This window comes from Panicum virgatum, chromosome 4N, assembly GCF_016808335.1.
Source record: "Panicum virgatum strain AP13 chromosome 4N, P.virgatum_v5, whole genome shotgun sequence".
Taxonomy (NCBI): domain Eukaryota; kingdom Viridiplantae; phylum Streptophyta; class Magnoliopsida; order Poales; family Poaceae; genus Panicum; species Panicum virgatum.
Window position 1 is genome coordinate 41,726,328 of NC_053148.1, and position 15,891 is coordinate 41,742,218.

Consider the following 15,891-nt stretch of genomic DNA (forward strand, 5'->3'; position numbering starts at 1 on the left):
ATTTATTTGTCCATAACATGCATGTGTATCTTTAAATAGTGTGTTGCCAAGATTTCACATTTGTCATGCTCGTATTTGATCAAGAATTTTTTTGACTCCCGTAGCAACGCACGGGCACACACCTAGTCTACCAAAAAAAAAAAGAAATGGCATCTTTCGTGTTGTTCCTCTCAAAGTCAACTATCGCCTAGCTAGAGTATTAGTATTTATTTAGAGTTGACAGCAAAAGTGAAAGCGTCATCGTTCTTATCCTCTCAAATTCAAATACGACTCATTATCATTTTTTAAAGATGAACTCATTAGTTATCATGATAAACTCATTAATTGTTTGTGTCTCTCTGATTTCTCAAAGTCAACTACCGCGTTGCTAGATTATTATTTATTTAGAGTTGACAGAAAAAAGTGAAAGCGTCATCGTTCTTATCCTCTCAATTTCGAATACCACTCATTAGTTATCATGATAAAATCATTAATTAACATAATACCCTAAATGTTTAGTTAGTTTAAAATTTAAACAGAATTGTAAGAATGTGTTGCAGGTCATTTAAGGATGAAGTTAATTATTTTCTAAAGAAAATCTAATGAAACTTAGGCTATATAATTGTTTGATGGACTGAAGTTGTCACATTAAGTATTATTTGTGTTGTTGAAGCTCTCTGATTCTTTCTGAATTTGTTTAGGCATTATTCAACTTTTTACAAATTTATTTTACATTTTCTACCCTTGGAAAATATTTCTTCTTCTTCTTACCTTTTTCTAGTCTGCGTCTTCACCTTCCCAGGCTGAGCCCACCTCCTCCATCCACCACCAACAACAACCCCAACACTCCTTCAAAAAAAAAAAAACAACCCCAACACCAATCCCGTACAATTTGCAAAAAAAAAACCTTTTTTTGGAAACATACTACCTGCATTCTAAAATATAAAATTTTTAGACTTAGTCAAAGTAAACATTTTTATCTTTTACCAATAATATCTTTAAAAATAATTACCTAAAATAGAAAATGTTATATGTTGTCATAGTTAGTTTCATTATGAATATACTAGTATCATTTGTATGTTGTCAATCTTTATATTATTTTAATCATCTACTATCAAAGTTTAAAAGATTTGACTTGCAGAAAACTTAAAAATATCTATATTCTGGAATGGAGGTAGTATTCACGTTTGCACTTCTAGACGAATTAAATCAATCTTTGGACCTTAGGGTCGGCGCCGTGAGTCTAAACACCGAGGTAACACATCTCGACGTCATGACTCAGGGTGCTGAGCTTCCTACCACTAGTTTAACAGCTGCTGAGGTGGCATTGCTGAGGTGGTATTGATGTGGCAGGCAGCTCGGTGCCATAGCTTCCGGCGGCGCCGAGATATATTGTTTGCCTTGACCCGCTCTGGTTTCCACGCGGCAGAAATCTAAGTCGGTCCTCACGGTGAGAGCTTTGGGGACCGTCCTCACCCAATCTAGTTTCGGCGAGCCCGCGAGCACCACGGCACGGGCCGCCGGCGCCCAGGGAGCTCTCCCTTTGCGGCTCATGTGCGCCGTGCGCGGCAGCCGGGATGGCGAGGAATGGCAGTAACCACGGCTCACCAGAGCCCCCGCGTGCCCCCCGCCGCCGGAGTTGTTTTTCACAGCAGGCGGCGTATGACGGTCACCATCGTGGAAGTGAAAGGTGAAGCCCACACAGGCGAGAGAGGCGAGAGGGATAAAGCAAGCAAGCCCTCAGAGCATGTTCAATAATAGAGCTTTTTATTATCTCTTAAGTTTATAAGAGACATCTATAAAATGACTCATATAATAGGTTGTCTTTCACTTTGTCTCTTCCAATGGGCCTATGATCACTTTCTGTTTCTTTCTCTCTCCACTTCATTTACTCTCACTGCCTAGGAGCGTGTGAAGAGGCAACTCTTGCATAAGGCTCTCTGCACTAGGTACCGGAACCCAAACGTTATCCGGTACTCCAGTACCAGATAGTGGATGGATCAGCTGCAGCGGGTGCTTTATGCTCATACTGCACTATCCCGGATGGCCTCCCGAATGCCATATACAGAGCAGTACGAGCGACAAGCTAACTGACAATGCGCGGGCCCCTTCCTCCTTCTGTGCGCTAGTGCCGCCCCGACGCACGCCGCCACCTCCGTTGCGCGCGGATCCGCTCCGACGCACCAAGCTCCGACCGCCTGCCCGCCCACAGAGAGGGAGGTGGAGGAGGCGACCGCCTGCCGTCGCCGCCGCCGGGATCCACCTTGAGCGTACCGCCGCCGCTAGTGACGAGGCCGCCTCGCGCGCGCCTCCGCCGCCCGCCTCGCTGCGCACGCGCCTCGCTGCCTCGCCCCGCTTGGCCCGCCGCGCTTGGGCGAGCACAAGAGGTGGCGAGGCCGGCTGCCGCCGCTGCCCTGCTCGGGCGAGAAACGTCGCGGCCTCTGCCATGGCCACCGCCGCGCCGCGGCCACCCAATCGCGTCGCACGGGGTCCGCGTCACGCAACGGCAGCGCCGCGCGGGGGTCGCTCCGCTCTGCCGGCCGCGCGGCCCCCGCTCGCGGGGAGAAGCTTGCCGGCGGGGGAGGGAGAGCTGGGCGGAGGGCGCGACGGAGGCGGCAACCGAGCGCGGACCGGGGATGGAGGGGAGAGAGGGGGGAGGGAGGGAGGGCCGGGCCCCTACTCGCCGGAGGGGGCCCGCGCCGGAAACAGAGGGAGGCGGAGGATCAGAGGTAGGGGGATGGGAGAGAGGAGAGTAAAAAAAAGAGAGGGTGTGGCTGACGTGTGGGTCCCATGGATATGTAGTTGGGATAGAGGATGATATATAGAGTATCACGGGTGCACAGAAACTGAGAATAGAGTAGAGAATCTCGATAACCAGGCAAAAATATTCTTTTAGAGGATGAATTTAGAGTACGACGAGTGCAGATAGCCTAAGGCCAGTCTCAATGGAGGTTTCATGAAGAGTTTCATAGCATTAAATATCATCAATTTTGCTGACATGAAAAGGAGAGAGAAAGATGAAGTTTCATGATATGTGAGGAGAGTTTTATCATCATAAAACTCATCTGGCACAGTTACTTAGTTCTCAGTCTAGATGACTGTGTCATGGAACTGTGCATTGAGACTGGCCTAGAGTCTTTTCTCCAACTTTTTACCTTTCTCTCTGCCACGTAAGCAAACAGAGGGCTATAAGGTAAAAGTAATGCGCCCTTCAATCTTGATTCGTGCCTCTTGTATGGGATTAGAGCTAGCTTTGCTGAGCTTTACGCTGGCGAATCAGGAGCCCAGAGATGAGATCCGTTGCTCAGGCTGAGCATGCTGGGAATCTGCGCCCATGTTCCTCACCAAGTTACTACTCTATCCGTTCCAAAAAAAAATATAAATCTCGTTTTCCAAGAAATCAAATATTTTTAATTTTGACTAAATTTATAAAAAATACTAATATTTGTGTCTCCAAATTGATGTAGTATAGAAATATACTACACGATTAATCTAAAGATACTTATGTTGTAACATATATATTAGCATTATTTTGTATAAATTCAATTAAAATTGTAATTGTTTGACTTCTTAAAAAATAAAATCTAGATTCTTTTTGAGACGGATTGAGTACTAAGAGAATCAGCCCAGCCGCCACTTGCCGTTGCCGACGAGTAAACAAGAGATGGTTACCTGGTTAAACAACCTGGAGTGGACGGTAAAAGATGCCGCTACGGCAACGGAAAAAAAAAGTCGTCTTGAGAGGCGAGCAGAGGACGATGCGGTATGGGAAAAAAAGTAACAGGGCCCGTTGGGTTTGATTTGATGCTGCACTGTGTTCTTCAGGATACTGAAGCAGCCATCACCCTCGGCGTGTAGATTGTATTAGTGTATTCGCTGAGGTTGTTTGGCTGTGGCTGGTGACTGGTGCTGATTTGTTATGAGAGAATAGTACTGTTGGCTGGCTAATAGTTGGTGGCTGGTGCTGATTTAGTATGAGAGAACAATACTACTGGCTGATTGGCTGACAAGCCAAGAAAACACAGCGAGACTTCACAAGATCTATATACACAGGTTAACTTAAAATAAATCTTGTGCCACAAGTTATATTTAGACCTGGTTTTAGATGTAAAATTCAAAATTCCAGAACTATCACATCGAATGTGTATGACACATGCATTGAATATTATATCTAGACGAAATAAAAAAATTAATTGCATAGTTTGTTTGTAAATTACGAGGTGAATCTAATAAGCATAATTAGATCATGATTGGACACTAAACGCTACAGTAATTGCCACAGTAAATATGTGCTAATAACTAATTAATTAGTATTAATAAATTCGTTTCGTAGTTTACAGACGAGTTTTGTAATTAGTTTTGTGATTAATCTATATTTAATACTTCAAATGTGAAAAGATTTTTTAAAAAAAATTTACACAGTGCATCTAAACCAGACCTTAATTTCTCTTGCTAAAGCGAAGGGGAGAGGAAACAGATCCAAGTCTGACAGAAAGATACTCCTGGTAACCCTTTAATTTTTCTGTATAGGCACAGCCAAGATCAATACTAATACACCCCAACATCTACAGGACTACAGGTATATCTCTACGAACGAGAGCAGCCTACATGTTCTTGCATCCCCAAGATCGGGCACCCTATTTGTCATGCCCTCACTAGCTCAGCCTCTGCGGTTCCCATACCGCATCATGACACTTTCGACATCCTTGTCTTCATTTATGTAATCTTGTTGCCATCTCGCACCGGCTAGGATTGCGAGTGGCAGGGACGACGAAAAAGGTGCAGTTAACGGCCACCCATTGCTCCGGGATTCCTGTACAGGGCTTTATGTTCCCAGGCATCGAGTAGCTTGGCAGCAGTTTCAGGAAGCTGCTGCTTTCATACAGAACTCGTCCTGTACACTTGCTATCCAAACCGCAGATCTTCACTTTCCCTTCGTATTTGCACATCAGTGTGGGTCTGCGTGTCTGTGATGGCTTCTTCTCCGGGCAGAGCCGTGTTCTTCCTCGTGCTCGCTCTGGTACTACTGGGAGACCTCCGCTGCTGCTCTTGTTCTCAGGTGCGCACCACTGCTTTGTTGGATTGTCCCAATGATGGCTAGCTCTTCTGCGCTTGTGTCTGCATGAGCTGCCTCTTTTTTCTTGAGGTGTTCCAACGGTCTAACCCTTTCCAAATGGATGCCAACTTCAGGTGTATGTGGTTTACATGGGCAAGGGGTTGCAGGGCAATAGTGATCGTCAACAGGACATCATGAGGCTTCACCACCAGATGCTGACTGCTGTTCACGATGGAAGGTCCGTGAAAAAAATATCATATCCATTTCTCTAGCTTCCAGTGCTGCTATATACTGTAGCTTGAGTGGATGCTTTGTCTCCACAGCTTGGAGAAGGCACAGACATCACATGTCTACACTTACAGCAGCAGTTTCCAAGGATTTGCGGCCAAACTGAACAAAGAGCAAGCCAGAAGATTAGCCGGTAATTACACCACACATGGCTTTTATTAGAATGTGTATGTAGCACTCTACCAAGTGAGTCCAGTGGTGACGGCAGTGATGCCGAGATGCTAAGTCTGATATTCATTTCTTCAGAGATGCCTGGTGTAGTCTCGGTGTTTCCAAACACAAAGAGAAGACTGCATACCACCCATTCGTGGGATTTCATGGGTTTGTCCACCAATGCAGAGTGTGAGATCCCTGGATTCTCCACTAAGAACCAGGAGAACGTCATTGTTGGGTTCATTGACACAGGTGAGTAGAACTGCAATTGCATAATTGGTTCAAGTTGCATCGGCTTCTTTCAGTCAGTGTGAATATTTGTTGTGTTCTTTCCATTGTAAGCATCATGTGGCACCAAAAACCTTCTCTTTCATCAATAAATCCTGTTGTATGCTAGCCTACAAACTGACAAGACATCAGCATTGCAACTTGCAAGAATTAGATCGAGATGTTTGAATGGTATTGCAATAGAATTTGTTTCTATCCTTCCACATGATTGTTTGGCCATAGTGGTTGAACCGAAAAATGATGCCATCAGATTGGCATGAACCCGTCCATAAAAATCATGAGTTTCATTTGTACAGTTTTGTTCCTTTGTTTTTTAATAAATTACCACAGTGGGGGCCTCCCCCTCTGTACAGTTTCAAAAAAAATCATGAGTTTTAGTTAACCGTTCACCTAAGTGTACGCACCTTTCCAGGAATTTGGCCAGAATCCCCTAGTTTCAGTGATCATGGGATGCCTCCAGTTCCTAAAAGATGGAGAGGGCAATGCCAAAGAGGAGAGGCAAATTCACCATCAAATTTCACATGTAACAGGTACATGCTTCAAAATTAACCCATGTTTGTTATTGATCTTCTAAAGTCACCCATCTATCCTAATATGATAGGAAAATCATAGGAGGTAGGTATTACCTCAATGGATACCAAACAGAAGAGGGTGGTTCAAGTAAAAATGTCATCAAGTTTATATCTCCAAGAGATAGCTCAGGGCATGGCAGCCATACTGCCTCAATAGCAGCTGGAAGATTTGTAAGAAACATGAATTATGGAGGTTTGGGTGCGGGAGGAGGTCGGGGAGGAGCCCCCATGGCAAGGATTGCTGCCTATAAGACCTGCTGGGATTCTGGCTGTTACGACGTTGACATTCTTGCAGCATTTGATGATGCCGTCAGAGATGGTGTTGACATTATATCTGTGTCTCTAGGCCCAGACTATCCTCAGGGTGACTATTTCCGCGATGCCATATCCATTGGCTCGTTCCATGCAACAAGCAAGGGAATACTGGTTGTTTCTTCTGCAGGTAATGCTGGGAGACAGGGCTCAGCAACTAACCTTGCACCATGGATGCTCACGGTAGCAGCAGGAACAACCGATAGATCCTTTGTCGCATATATCAGACTGGAAAATGGCACCTACATAATGGTAATTTTCATTCTTATATGACACATTATTCAGTCTATCTTTCTTATGAAGCCTTAAGAATACTTTTGAACATTGTGCCTCTTGGCGCACAGGGTGAGAGCTTGAGTACATACCACATGAAAACTTCTGTTAGAACTATTCCAGCTTCAGAAGTCAACGCGGGCTATTTCACCCCCTATCAATCCAGGTAAAACAAAGAACAATCTTGAACCAAAACCTTGAATTAGATTATCAACAAACTGAAATTCTTGTGGCCTTTGTTGTTAGCTTTTATCTGGACAGCTCTTTAAATAGGACCAAGGCCAGAGGAAAGATTCTTATTTGCCGCCGTATTAGAGGCTCCTCGGAATCACGTGTATCAACTAGTATGGTTGTCAAGGAAGCTGGTGCAGCTGGGATGATTCTTATTGATGAGATGGGGGATCATGTTGCTAATCACTTCGCTGTTCCTGGAACTGTTGTTGGGAAAAAAATGGGTGACGAAATTATTTCTTACATCAAGAGTACAAGGTTGATAAAACCTACTATAGAAGTGTATTTTATTAGTATGTCAGTCTTTTTTCTAAAATTAATTTTACAGGCATGCCAGTACAATGATCTTGGCAGCAAAGACGATCTTAGGGTTGCGAGATGGCCCACGGGTAGCAGCATTCTCTTCAAGAGGTCCAAGTTCACTGACACCTGAGATTTTGAAGGTAACCAGTACTGAATTGCTGGATAGACGAAAATCCGACCATGGATGATAAATTGATTGACACGTTCATTAATTTCTTCTCAATGTGTGCATTTTGTAGCCGGATGTCACTGCTCCTGGCCTGAACATCTTGGCGGCATGGTCTCCTTCCAAGAATAACATTCACTTCAATATTCTATCTGGAACTTCCATGGCATGTCCCCATGTTACTGGAATAGCAGCACTTGTCAAAAGTATATATCCCTCATGGTCTCCTTCAGCCATCAAATCAGCAATCATGACAACAGGTATCACCGGATAACCAGATTCAGAAGATAAACTAGTATTATGACAAATCTCATGAATCTTATTTGCAGCAACTGTACTGGATAAGAAAAGAAGAACCATAGCCACAGATCCTGATGGGAAGGCTGCAACCCCATTCGACTTCGGCTCGGGTTTCATGGATCCCATCAAAGCTCTGAACCCAGGGATCATCTTTGATGCACAGCCTGAAGATTACAGGTCATTCTTATGCGCCACAAGCCATGGTGACCGCTCCTCGCATCTAATAACCGGAGACAACTGTACTGGCAGCCACAGATCCTCCTCGTCCGCTACTGCTCTGAACTACCCATCAATTACCATACCATACCTGAAGAAGAGCTATTCAGTCACTCGAACTGTGACAAATGTGGGCAATCCAAGAAGCAGTTACCGTTGTGTGGTGTCTGCTCCTAGAGGCATCAATGTAACAGTGACACCGGAAGTTCTAAACTTTGAGAACTATGGTGTAAAGAAGACTTTCACAGTTAGCTTCCATGTGGATGTGCCTCCTCGAGGTTATGTTTTCGGCTCTTTATCATGGCACGGAAATGGAAGAGACGCTAACCTGGCGATGCCGTTGGCAGTGAAGGCTGAAACATCTAACAAGGCCTGACTTGAGTTGGTCAACTGGACAGATACTTGAAAGAGGTTGCTAGATTAGGCCACAGCTGCAGTGTAAAGAGGTAGAACTTCTGTTAAAAAAGAGATAGAACTGATTTAGATGAAAAGCTAACCACTATCAGTTTGTTTTATGGCATTTGATTTGTAAATGTCTCGGCTAGAATGCAATCACTCCCAGAACAAGAAATATTTTTCCTAATGAACGGTGTAAGATTTGTGGATCCCTAGCATCTATATCGTGCCTAAATGCAAATCTTAATAATGCAGGATTAGCTGAATTTAACAATAAGGGAACTAACACCCCAGGCTTCATCCACCAGGACCCTGCTCCTTAAGAATAACCATGAATCTAGCGCTTGCAGCATCTAGGATTGCTCCTACCTCCTAGCACCGAAACTTGGTCCTCGATGGAGGAAGTCCCGAGAACCGATTCCCCCCGTGGCATTGCGGCCGCCGCCGCCCGCCTCGTCGCCGCTCGCTCCCTTTGCCGACGCCAGAAAGCCGAAGGTGTCATGGGCCGAAACGGCCGGTGAGGAGGGTGGCATCAGGCTTCCCAAGCCGGATGAGGGGGTGCATGTGCCCCTACGCTCATTAAATCCGCATCGGGCGGAGGTGCCGATGGATTCGGCGAGGCGATCCTTGGGCACTGGGAAGAGCCGGCCGGAGAGATTCCCGCGGGGGGTGCGGATTTGCCATTTTTGGGTGCGCGGCGCTGCAGAGGAAGGAGAGGTGGGGTTTGACGCATGGTGCGCCTACGGCGGCGCGGGTTTCCCGGGGGAGGGGTGCTAATTTGGGGCTGGCGCGAAGGCGGGGGGCGAGCTCCGTTGGTTGGGCAGCGCTGGCGTAGAGGCGGAGGCGGGAGCGGGAGCGCGTCGGACGGATGGACGCTGGAGGGCTCGGCTTCCTCGTCGCGGGCTCCCGGCGCGAGTTCGTCGTCCTCAACGTCGACGATTTCTCCAAGGTAAGCCGACGGCCGTTGAGCCGATGAACTTTTTCCCCAATTTTGTCTTGTCTCCAGAGTATGCGAGTTGAAGTCAATTTGAGCACGAATTTCTACCATTTTTACATGTAAAATACAAATTTGGCAGCATTTGCATTGTGGGATATATTTTTTTCTCTCTAGCGCGCCTGTTGAGCTGTTTATCTTTTTCCATGCTCTGTATCGACTACTATAAGAGTACAAGACATTTTCTTCTTGTCTCCATGTTAATTTGGCATTCTATTTTCTGTCACAGTTAATTCGCTTAAGTTTTTGTTGGGATGTTTTACCCGTTTGTACTACTAGGCTCTTGCATAGTTGCTACCAAACCATATTTTGTAATCGAGCTTTCCTAAAGTTACTCACTTTGACTTCTCTTTTTGTTGGTGTCGCCGCGTTGCAGCAAGGATCTTCACAAGGCTGTCCAGATTATATTTGTCAGATATGCGGAGATGATATTGACATATTACAAGAAGAAAACGAGTATTTCGTCGCATGCAATGAGTGTGCTTTCCCTGTTTGCCGCACCTGTTACGAGTATGAGCGTCAGGAGGGCACACAAGTATGCCCTCGGTGCAAGACCCGGTACAAACGCCACAAAGGTATGTCCTTTGCTCCTTTGACCTTTTCTGGGTTTGTCAGCTTTGTTATATCTCAAATTGAGAAATTAAAGAGTGTTGCATCTATTAGGTAGTCCTCGAGTCCATGGAGATGAGGAAGAAGAAGGTTCAGATGACATTGAGAGCGAGTTTGCTTCCAGTATAGCTGGACGATCAAGTACAGTGCATCCATACCGTGTCTCAGTTGCAGAAAGCTCCATCAACTCATGGGACATCGATAGTGTCAGTATTACAAATAGTGGAATAAGTGTCCATTTCTATGAAGAGGTAATGAACCTTGAAATCCCGAACTGCGTGCCACTAATTCTAGTTACACACGTACTCAAGTCATGAGCTTGCTTCTGCAGCACGTAGGAACTCCAACAAATCATCATGCTCTTGTTGCGCACCCTAACACTGGAGAGATTATGCGCTATAATCCCTGTATGCTTCCCTTTCAACTAGTCTTGCTTTTATTTTTAGTGTGCTACTGCTATGCCTTACACTGTTTTACTGGTTTAGTGCAAACAAGACCGATAAATCCTAAAAGAGACCTCACACTGTATGGCTATGGATCTGTTGCCTGGAAGAACAGAGTTGAATGGAAAAGAAAGCAACAACACAAAATCCAGAAGGTTTCATCTGATGGTGAAGGATCTGACCTAAATGATTTTGATGGCCATCGTGATATTCCGAAGTGAGCATATTTTACTGTATCAGTAATATCAGCAACTGCAAAAGAGTGCCTTTTGTAATTGATTATGCAAAAAAATGTTGTGCTAGTATTATAAAAAAAATCTCTTTTTTGGACCTTGTAAGGGTGTAATAGTCCTACCTGAAGTAAGTATAGCTATATTGTGGGTAGTCATCATGCTTGCACCTTGATAAAAAAAATTAAGCCATAAATTATTTCAGTGCCTTTTGCCAGACGTTCTGGAATCAATAACAATATTTGACTTTTGAAACATTTTCTTCTATCTTGCTAGTTCTACCCCTATTATTTTGGATTTTTTTTATGTAACTTTGGATTTGTAAAGCAAGTACTTGTTTTCTCTCTAACAAGTGTCTAATACATTCTAGGTGTGCTGAAAGCAAGCAACAACTATCAAGGAAGTTACCTATTCCATCTAGCAAAATAAACCCTTACAGGATTGTAATAATTTTGCGGCTGGCCATTCTTGCCTTATTTTTCCACTATCGGATTCAGAATCCTGTTCATGATGCGTACTGGTTATGGTTGACTTCAGTTATTTGTGAAATTTGGTTCGCCTTTTCATGGATTTTGGACCAATTTCCCAAGTGGTACCCAATAATGAGAGAAACATACTTGGATAGATTATCATTACGGTAAAATATCTGCCTAAACTTCATACTCATAGAATGAATTACATTTTATCCTATTTCTAAAATTTGCCCCTTGCCTCCCTCAGGTATGAGAAGGAAGGAAAACCATCAGAGCTGGCTCCAATTGATATATTTGTCAGTACAGTTGATCCAGTGAAGGAACCTCCTTTAATTACTGCAAACACAGTTCTGTCCATATTGGCTGTGGATTATCCTGTTGATAAAGTTTGTTGCTACGTGTCGGATGATGGTGCTGCAATGCTTACTTTTGAAGCACTTACAGAAACATGTCTATTTGCACGAAAGTGGGTCCCTTTCTGTAAGAAGCACAAAATTGAGCCTCGGGCTCCTGAATGGTATTTTGCTCAGAAAATTGACTATCTGAGAGAAAAGGTGCATCCAGAATTTGTTCGAGAACGTCGGGCAATGAAGGTTAGTTCATACAACAGATTAGGAAGGAAGACAATTTGGACTTTGTTTAATGGGCCATTTGCAAGACTGCCCTTGTTTTGAGTTCCAGTTGCATGCTTGCCCCTGTTTTTTTAACTTTCCATGCTTTGCCCCTGTTTTTACCCTTCCAATTGCATGGTTGCCCCTGCATGCAATTGGAAGACCAAAAATAGGGGCAAACATGCAGAGTTAAAAAAATAAGGGCAAACGTGGAATTGGACTTCAAAACAAGGGCAGCCTTGCAATTTTCCCTGAAATAATAGGCCTTTTGTTTGTCCATGACTCACTAGGCCCTTTCTAAAATGTGACTAACATCGTGCACAACTTTGGTACAGCCATATGTATGCTAATAAACAGAAAAATTGGAATTTGCATGTGTATGAATACCAAATGATGCAATTTTACTTTAATGTTGTCTATTCTGCTACTGAGAATGGCAATTATGATTGTGACAGCCAGTCACAGCATTTTGCCTATGTGCCCTTTTACAATGTTGTTTTTGCGCTCTGATCTTAGTTTGTTTAGAGTATACCTGTTGATGTGTGTTTGCAACTAGTTTTAGACTATCTTGACCTGCATCTTGGTTTTCATACAGAGAGAATATGAAGAATTTAAGGTTCGTATAAACACAGTGGTTGCTAATTCACATAAAGTTCCTGAGGGAGGATGGGTTCTGCCAGAAGGAGCTCCATGGCATGGAAATAATGTTCGAGACCATGCTGGAATGGTCCAGGTTGGGTGCTTTACTTGTCTCTAATGGACACCCTTTTAGAACTGCATTTATTCTTCATTTTATTGCTTAATGCACTTTATTATGTTTCTTAATTTTGTTAAACTTTTTCAAAGCCCGTAGCAAAATTATGATGTTACCAAACGTGATCCATGTTAGTATTAGATTGATCTTCTTACATTTGTGGTGATGTCACCAGGTCATCACCGGCCATGATTGTGTTATGGATGATGCTGGAAATAAGTTGCCTTGGTTGGTCTATGTTTCACGAGAGAAAAGGCCTGGATATGATCACCATAAAAAGGCCGGTGCCTTGAATGCATTGGTAATCTTATAGTGTTATAGTGGCTTTCCTTTGAGAGAGACCACTCATATGAAGTTGATCTATCAGTTGCTTTCTTCAACTAACAATCTGATCTTTATTTTAGCTGCGAACATCAGCAATTCTCTCAAATGCACCTTTTGTCCTGAATGTGGATTGTGACCACTATATCAACAATAGCAAAGCACTAAGGGAGGCAATGTGTTTTCTGATGGACCCAGTTTTGGGAGAAAAAAATTGTTATGTTCAATTTCCACAGAGATTTGATGGCATTGATCAACACGACAGATATTCAAACCACAATGTTGTGTTTTTTGATGTACGTATGGCATGAATTCATCATAACTTTATCAGGAGATAGATAAGCTGATATTCTGAGCATGTTTCCCTCAACTTTTCTGTACAGATTAACATGAAAGGTCTTGATGGGATCCAAGGACCAATATATGTCGGGACAGGTTGTGTTTTCAGAAGACATGCTTTGTATGGATATGATGCCCCAACTGCAACAAAGCCTCCTAGCAAGACGTGCAACTGCTGGTCTATGTCATGCTGCTTGTACTGCGGATCAAAAAGAAAATGTTTGAAAGCTAAGAAAAAGAAAGAAAAACAAAAGAAAGTGAAATGCAGGGATGCATCTAAGAAAGTACATGCTTTGGAAGTAACTGGTGAGTTGTTTTTGTTGCTCTTTTCTTTTTTCCCTTTTTCTTTTATTATTATGTTCTCTAAAGTATTTATGGAGACTAATTTCCATACCTCATAAGAAATAGGCAAAGAAAATGCAATTCTGGTGCCCCAAGAAAAGTTTGAGAACAGATTTGGGCAGTCACAAGCATTTTTGGCTTCAACACTGCAAGAGAGTGGTGAAGCTTGTCGCTTTGACATGCTCAAAAGTCTTGATGATTGCATGCATGTACTAAGTTGCGGGTACGAGAATAAGACACAATGGGGGAAAGAGGTAACTTTTCCCCGTCCAGTCATTTGTTTTCCCTTTTCCATGTAATTTTTTAATCAGGCTATTGCAGTTGTCTTGTGCCCTAGAAATAAAATAAAATTTGTAACCTAACATCCAAGAATTCCTTATCTAACTCAAAATATATATGTCTAGGTTGGTTGGATTTACGGATCTGTCACTGAGGATATCCTCACAGGCTTCAAGATGCATTGCCATGGTTGGCGGTCTGTTTACTGCATGCCGAGGAGACCAGCATTCAAGGGATCAGCTCCTATCAATCTTACTGACCGTCTCCATCAAGTTCTAAGATGGGCACTTGGCTCTGTGGAGATCTTTCTTAGCAAGCACTGCCCTATATGGTATGGGTATCAATGTGGTCTGAAACCATTGGAGAGATTGTCATATATCAACTCTGTCATCTATCCATGGACATCAATTCCGTTGATAATATACTGTGGTTTGCCAGCCTTTTGCCTCTTATCAGGGAAGTTTATGGTGCCTGAGGTACTGAACAGAACAAAACTACCACTCTATTCGACTCTTAAATTAAACCTTGTTCATAGGTTCTTGTTTCTACTAAATTTTAGATGATTGATATCTATTTCTCCTTTCCTCTTACAGATGAATATCTATTCGAGCATATTGTTCATAGCTCTGTTTGTCTCCATAGCAGCTACCAGCATCCTTGAGATGCAGTGGGGTGGAGTAGGCATCGATGATTGGTGGAGAAATGAGCAGTTTTGGGTTATTGGTGGTGTCTCCTCGCACCTCTTTGCTCTGTGCCAAGGGCTTCTTAAGGTTCTTGGCGGTGTGAACACTAAGTTCAGGGTGACTCTGAAGGGAGGTGACACGAATGAGTTCTCGGAGCTGTATGAGTTCAAGTGGACCTGGCTATTGGTTCCTCCAATGACATTGCTCTTGCTCAACGTTATTGGAGTCTTGGCCGGTGTATCCAAGGCAATCACGGATGGATACGATTCTTGGGGCCCGCTGCTCGGCAAGCTGTTCTTCTCCGTCTGGGTTATCCTTCATCTCCAGCCTTTCCTCAAGGGCGTGATGGGTAAGCAGGACAGGGTGCCGACCATCATTGTTGTATTCTCAGTGCTATTAGCAGCCATATTCTCTCTTTTGTGGGTCCGTGTAAATCCGTTCACCATCAAGTTTGATGGGCCGGTTCTAGAGGTCTGTGGCTTGGAATGTGAATGAGAAATAGTAGATGATGATGCAGGTTAGGAAGTACAGATTTTTTTCTCCTTTTTCAAAGTGTTAGCGTAGTGGTATTCTTTCATTAGGTATTCCTTCTTTTCATTCTTTGATGATCACTGATTAGGAAGTACAGATTTAGGGATATATATGGAAAAGCAAAAGGGAGAGGATAGTGCTGATATTGTAGACACTGACATAGTCTGAATAGACTTATAGAGTGACATTTTGGTACATTTTCCCGTGTGCATCTGTTAAGAGAACTATGCTTTTTCAGCTGCACGTTTCAAACTTCCAACACGGCCGTGCTTTATTTAATGGTGGTACTTTGGTATCAATCCTATTGGATAGGCTGCGCTGGTTATAATAATTAGAAATTTACCATGTTCAACCAAAAAAAATATACGAGTAAGGGATCTGGAAAAGTATATGCATGTTGGTGCAGAGGAAGTAGTCAACCATCCTATCATTATTCTGGCAGCAGCCTCGTATCAAGATCCGTACTGATTGGTTGCTCGGAGGGACCTAGCCTGGCTCGAGCCTGCGAGCATGCAGTATCCTCTTGATTGGTTGCACGCATTTACACGGCATGGATTCGGATTCGCGGAACATCTGATTCGTTACCGCATGGCAGTGCTGTCCAGTAGTTTTTAGCTCAGCTCGCACCTCATCTTGCACCGCGGCATGCAGCCTGGCGCGCCAGAAACGCTCAAAATCCCCATATCCCAGGAGCCAGGCTGAGGGGCGCGATTTGCATCTCGAGGGCCAGGGCCAGTAGCTGGTGCACG

The 15,891-nt window shown here is 43.7% G+C and overlaps 1 protein-coding gene and 1 long non-coding RNA gene across 5 annotated transcripts; one reads left to right on the plus strand and one right to left on the minus strand.

Annotated features, from left to right (window-relative positions):
- Nucleotides 1–4,465: 4,465 nt before the first annotated feature.
- LOC120671178 lies at nucleotides 4,466–9,047 on the minus strand. Of its 3 annotated transcripts, none has more exons than XR_005673525.1 (5): nucleotides 8,903–9,047; nucleotides 8,466–8,568; nucleotides 6,169–8,228; nucleotides 5,507–5,874; nucleotides 4,466–5,425 (listed from the first exon to the last, which is right to left on the minus strand). It is a non-coding gene; the product is annotated as an uncharacterized LOC120671178 (long non-coding RNA). The 3 variants fall into 3 exon arrangements; XR_005673526.1 differs by lacking the exon at nucleotides 8,903–9,047 and having other exon boundaries at nucleotides 6,169–6,890; nucleotides 7,014–8,228; XR_005673524.1 differs by lacking the exon at nucleotides 8,903–9,047 and having other exon boundaries at nucleotides 5,507–5,881.
- A 297-nt stretch (nucleotides 9,048–9,344) lies between these two features.
- LOC120671176 (cellulose synthase A catalytic subunit 5 [UDP-forming]-like) lies at nucleotides 9,345–15,339 on the plus strand. 2 transcript variants are annotated; one of them, XM_039951455.1, is made up of 14 exons: nucleotides 9,345–9,482; nucleotides 9,904–10,102; nucleotides 10,191–10,387; nucleotides 10,468–10,543; nucleotides 10,622–10,796; nucleotides 11,180–11,446; nucleotides 11,530–11,875; nucleotides 12,489–12,626; nucleotides 12,823–12,948; nucleotides 13,052–13,264; nucleotides 13,352–13,613; nucleotides 13,710–13,903; nucleotides 14,054–14,404; nucleotides 14,522–15,339. In XM_039951455.1, the coding sequence occupies exons 1-14, from the start codon at nucleotides 9,402–9,404 to the stop codon at nucleotides 15,104–15,106; spliced, it is 3,210 nt and encodes a 1,069-aa protein (XP_039807389.1). In that variant the 5' UTR covers nucleotides 9,345–9,401; the 3' UTR covers nucleotides 15,107–15,339. The 2 variants fall into 2 exon arrangements, with proteins under 2 accessions (XP_039807389.1, XP_039807390.1); XM_039951456.1 differs by having other exon boundaries at nucleotides 13,716–13,903.
- Nucleotides 15,340–15,891: the final 552 nt, after the last annotated feature.

Excerpts from the sequence above, each read along its gene's own strand:
- LOC120671176 (XM_039951455.1), top strand. The coding sequence starts at position 9,402 with ATGGACGCTGGAGGGCTCGGCTTCCTCGTCGCGGGCTCCCGGCGCGAG. Across the intron at positions 9,483-9,903 it reads ACGTCGACGATTTCTCCAAG|CAAGGATCTTCACAAGGCTG; the intron begins GTAAGCCGACGG and ends GCCGCGTTGCAG. Across the intron at positions 13,614-13,709 it reads ACATGCTTTGGAAGTAACTG|AAATAGGCAAAGAAAATGCA; the intron begins GTGAGTTGTTTT and ends ATACCTCATAAG.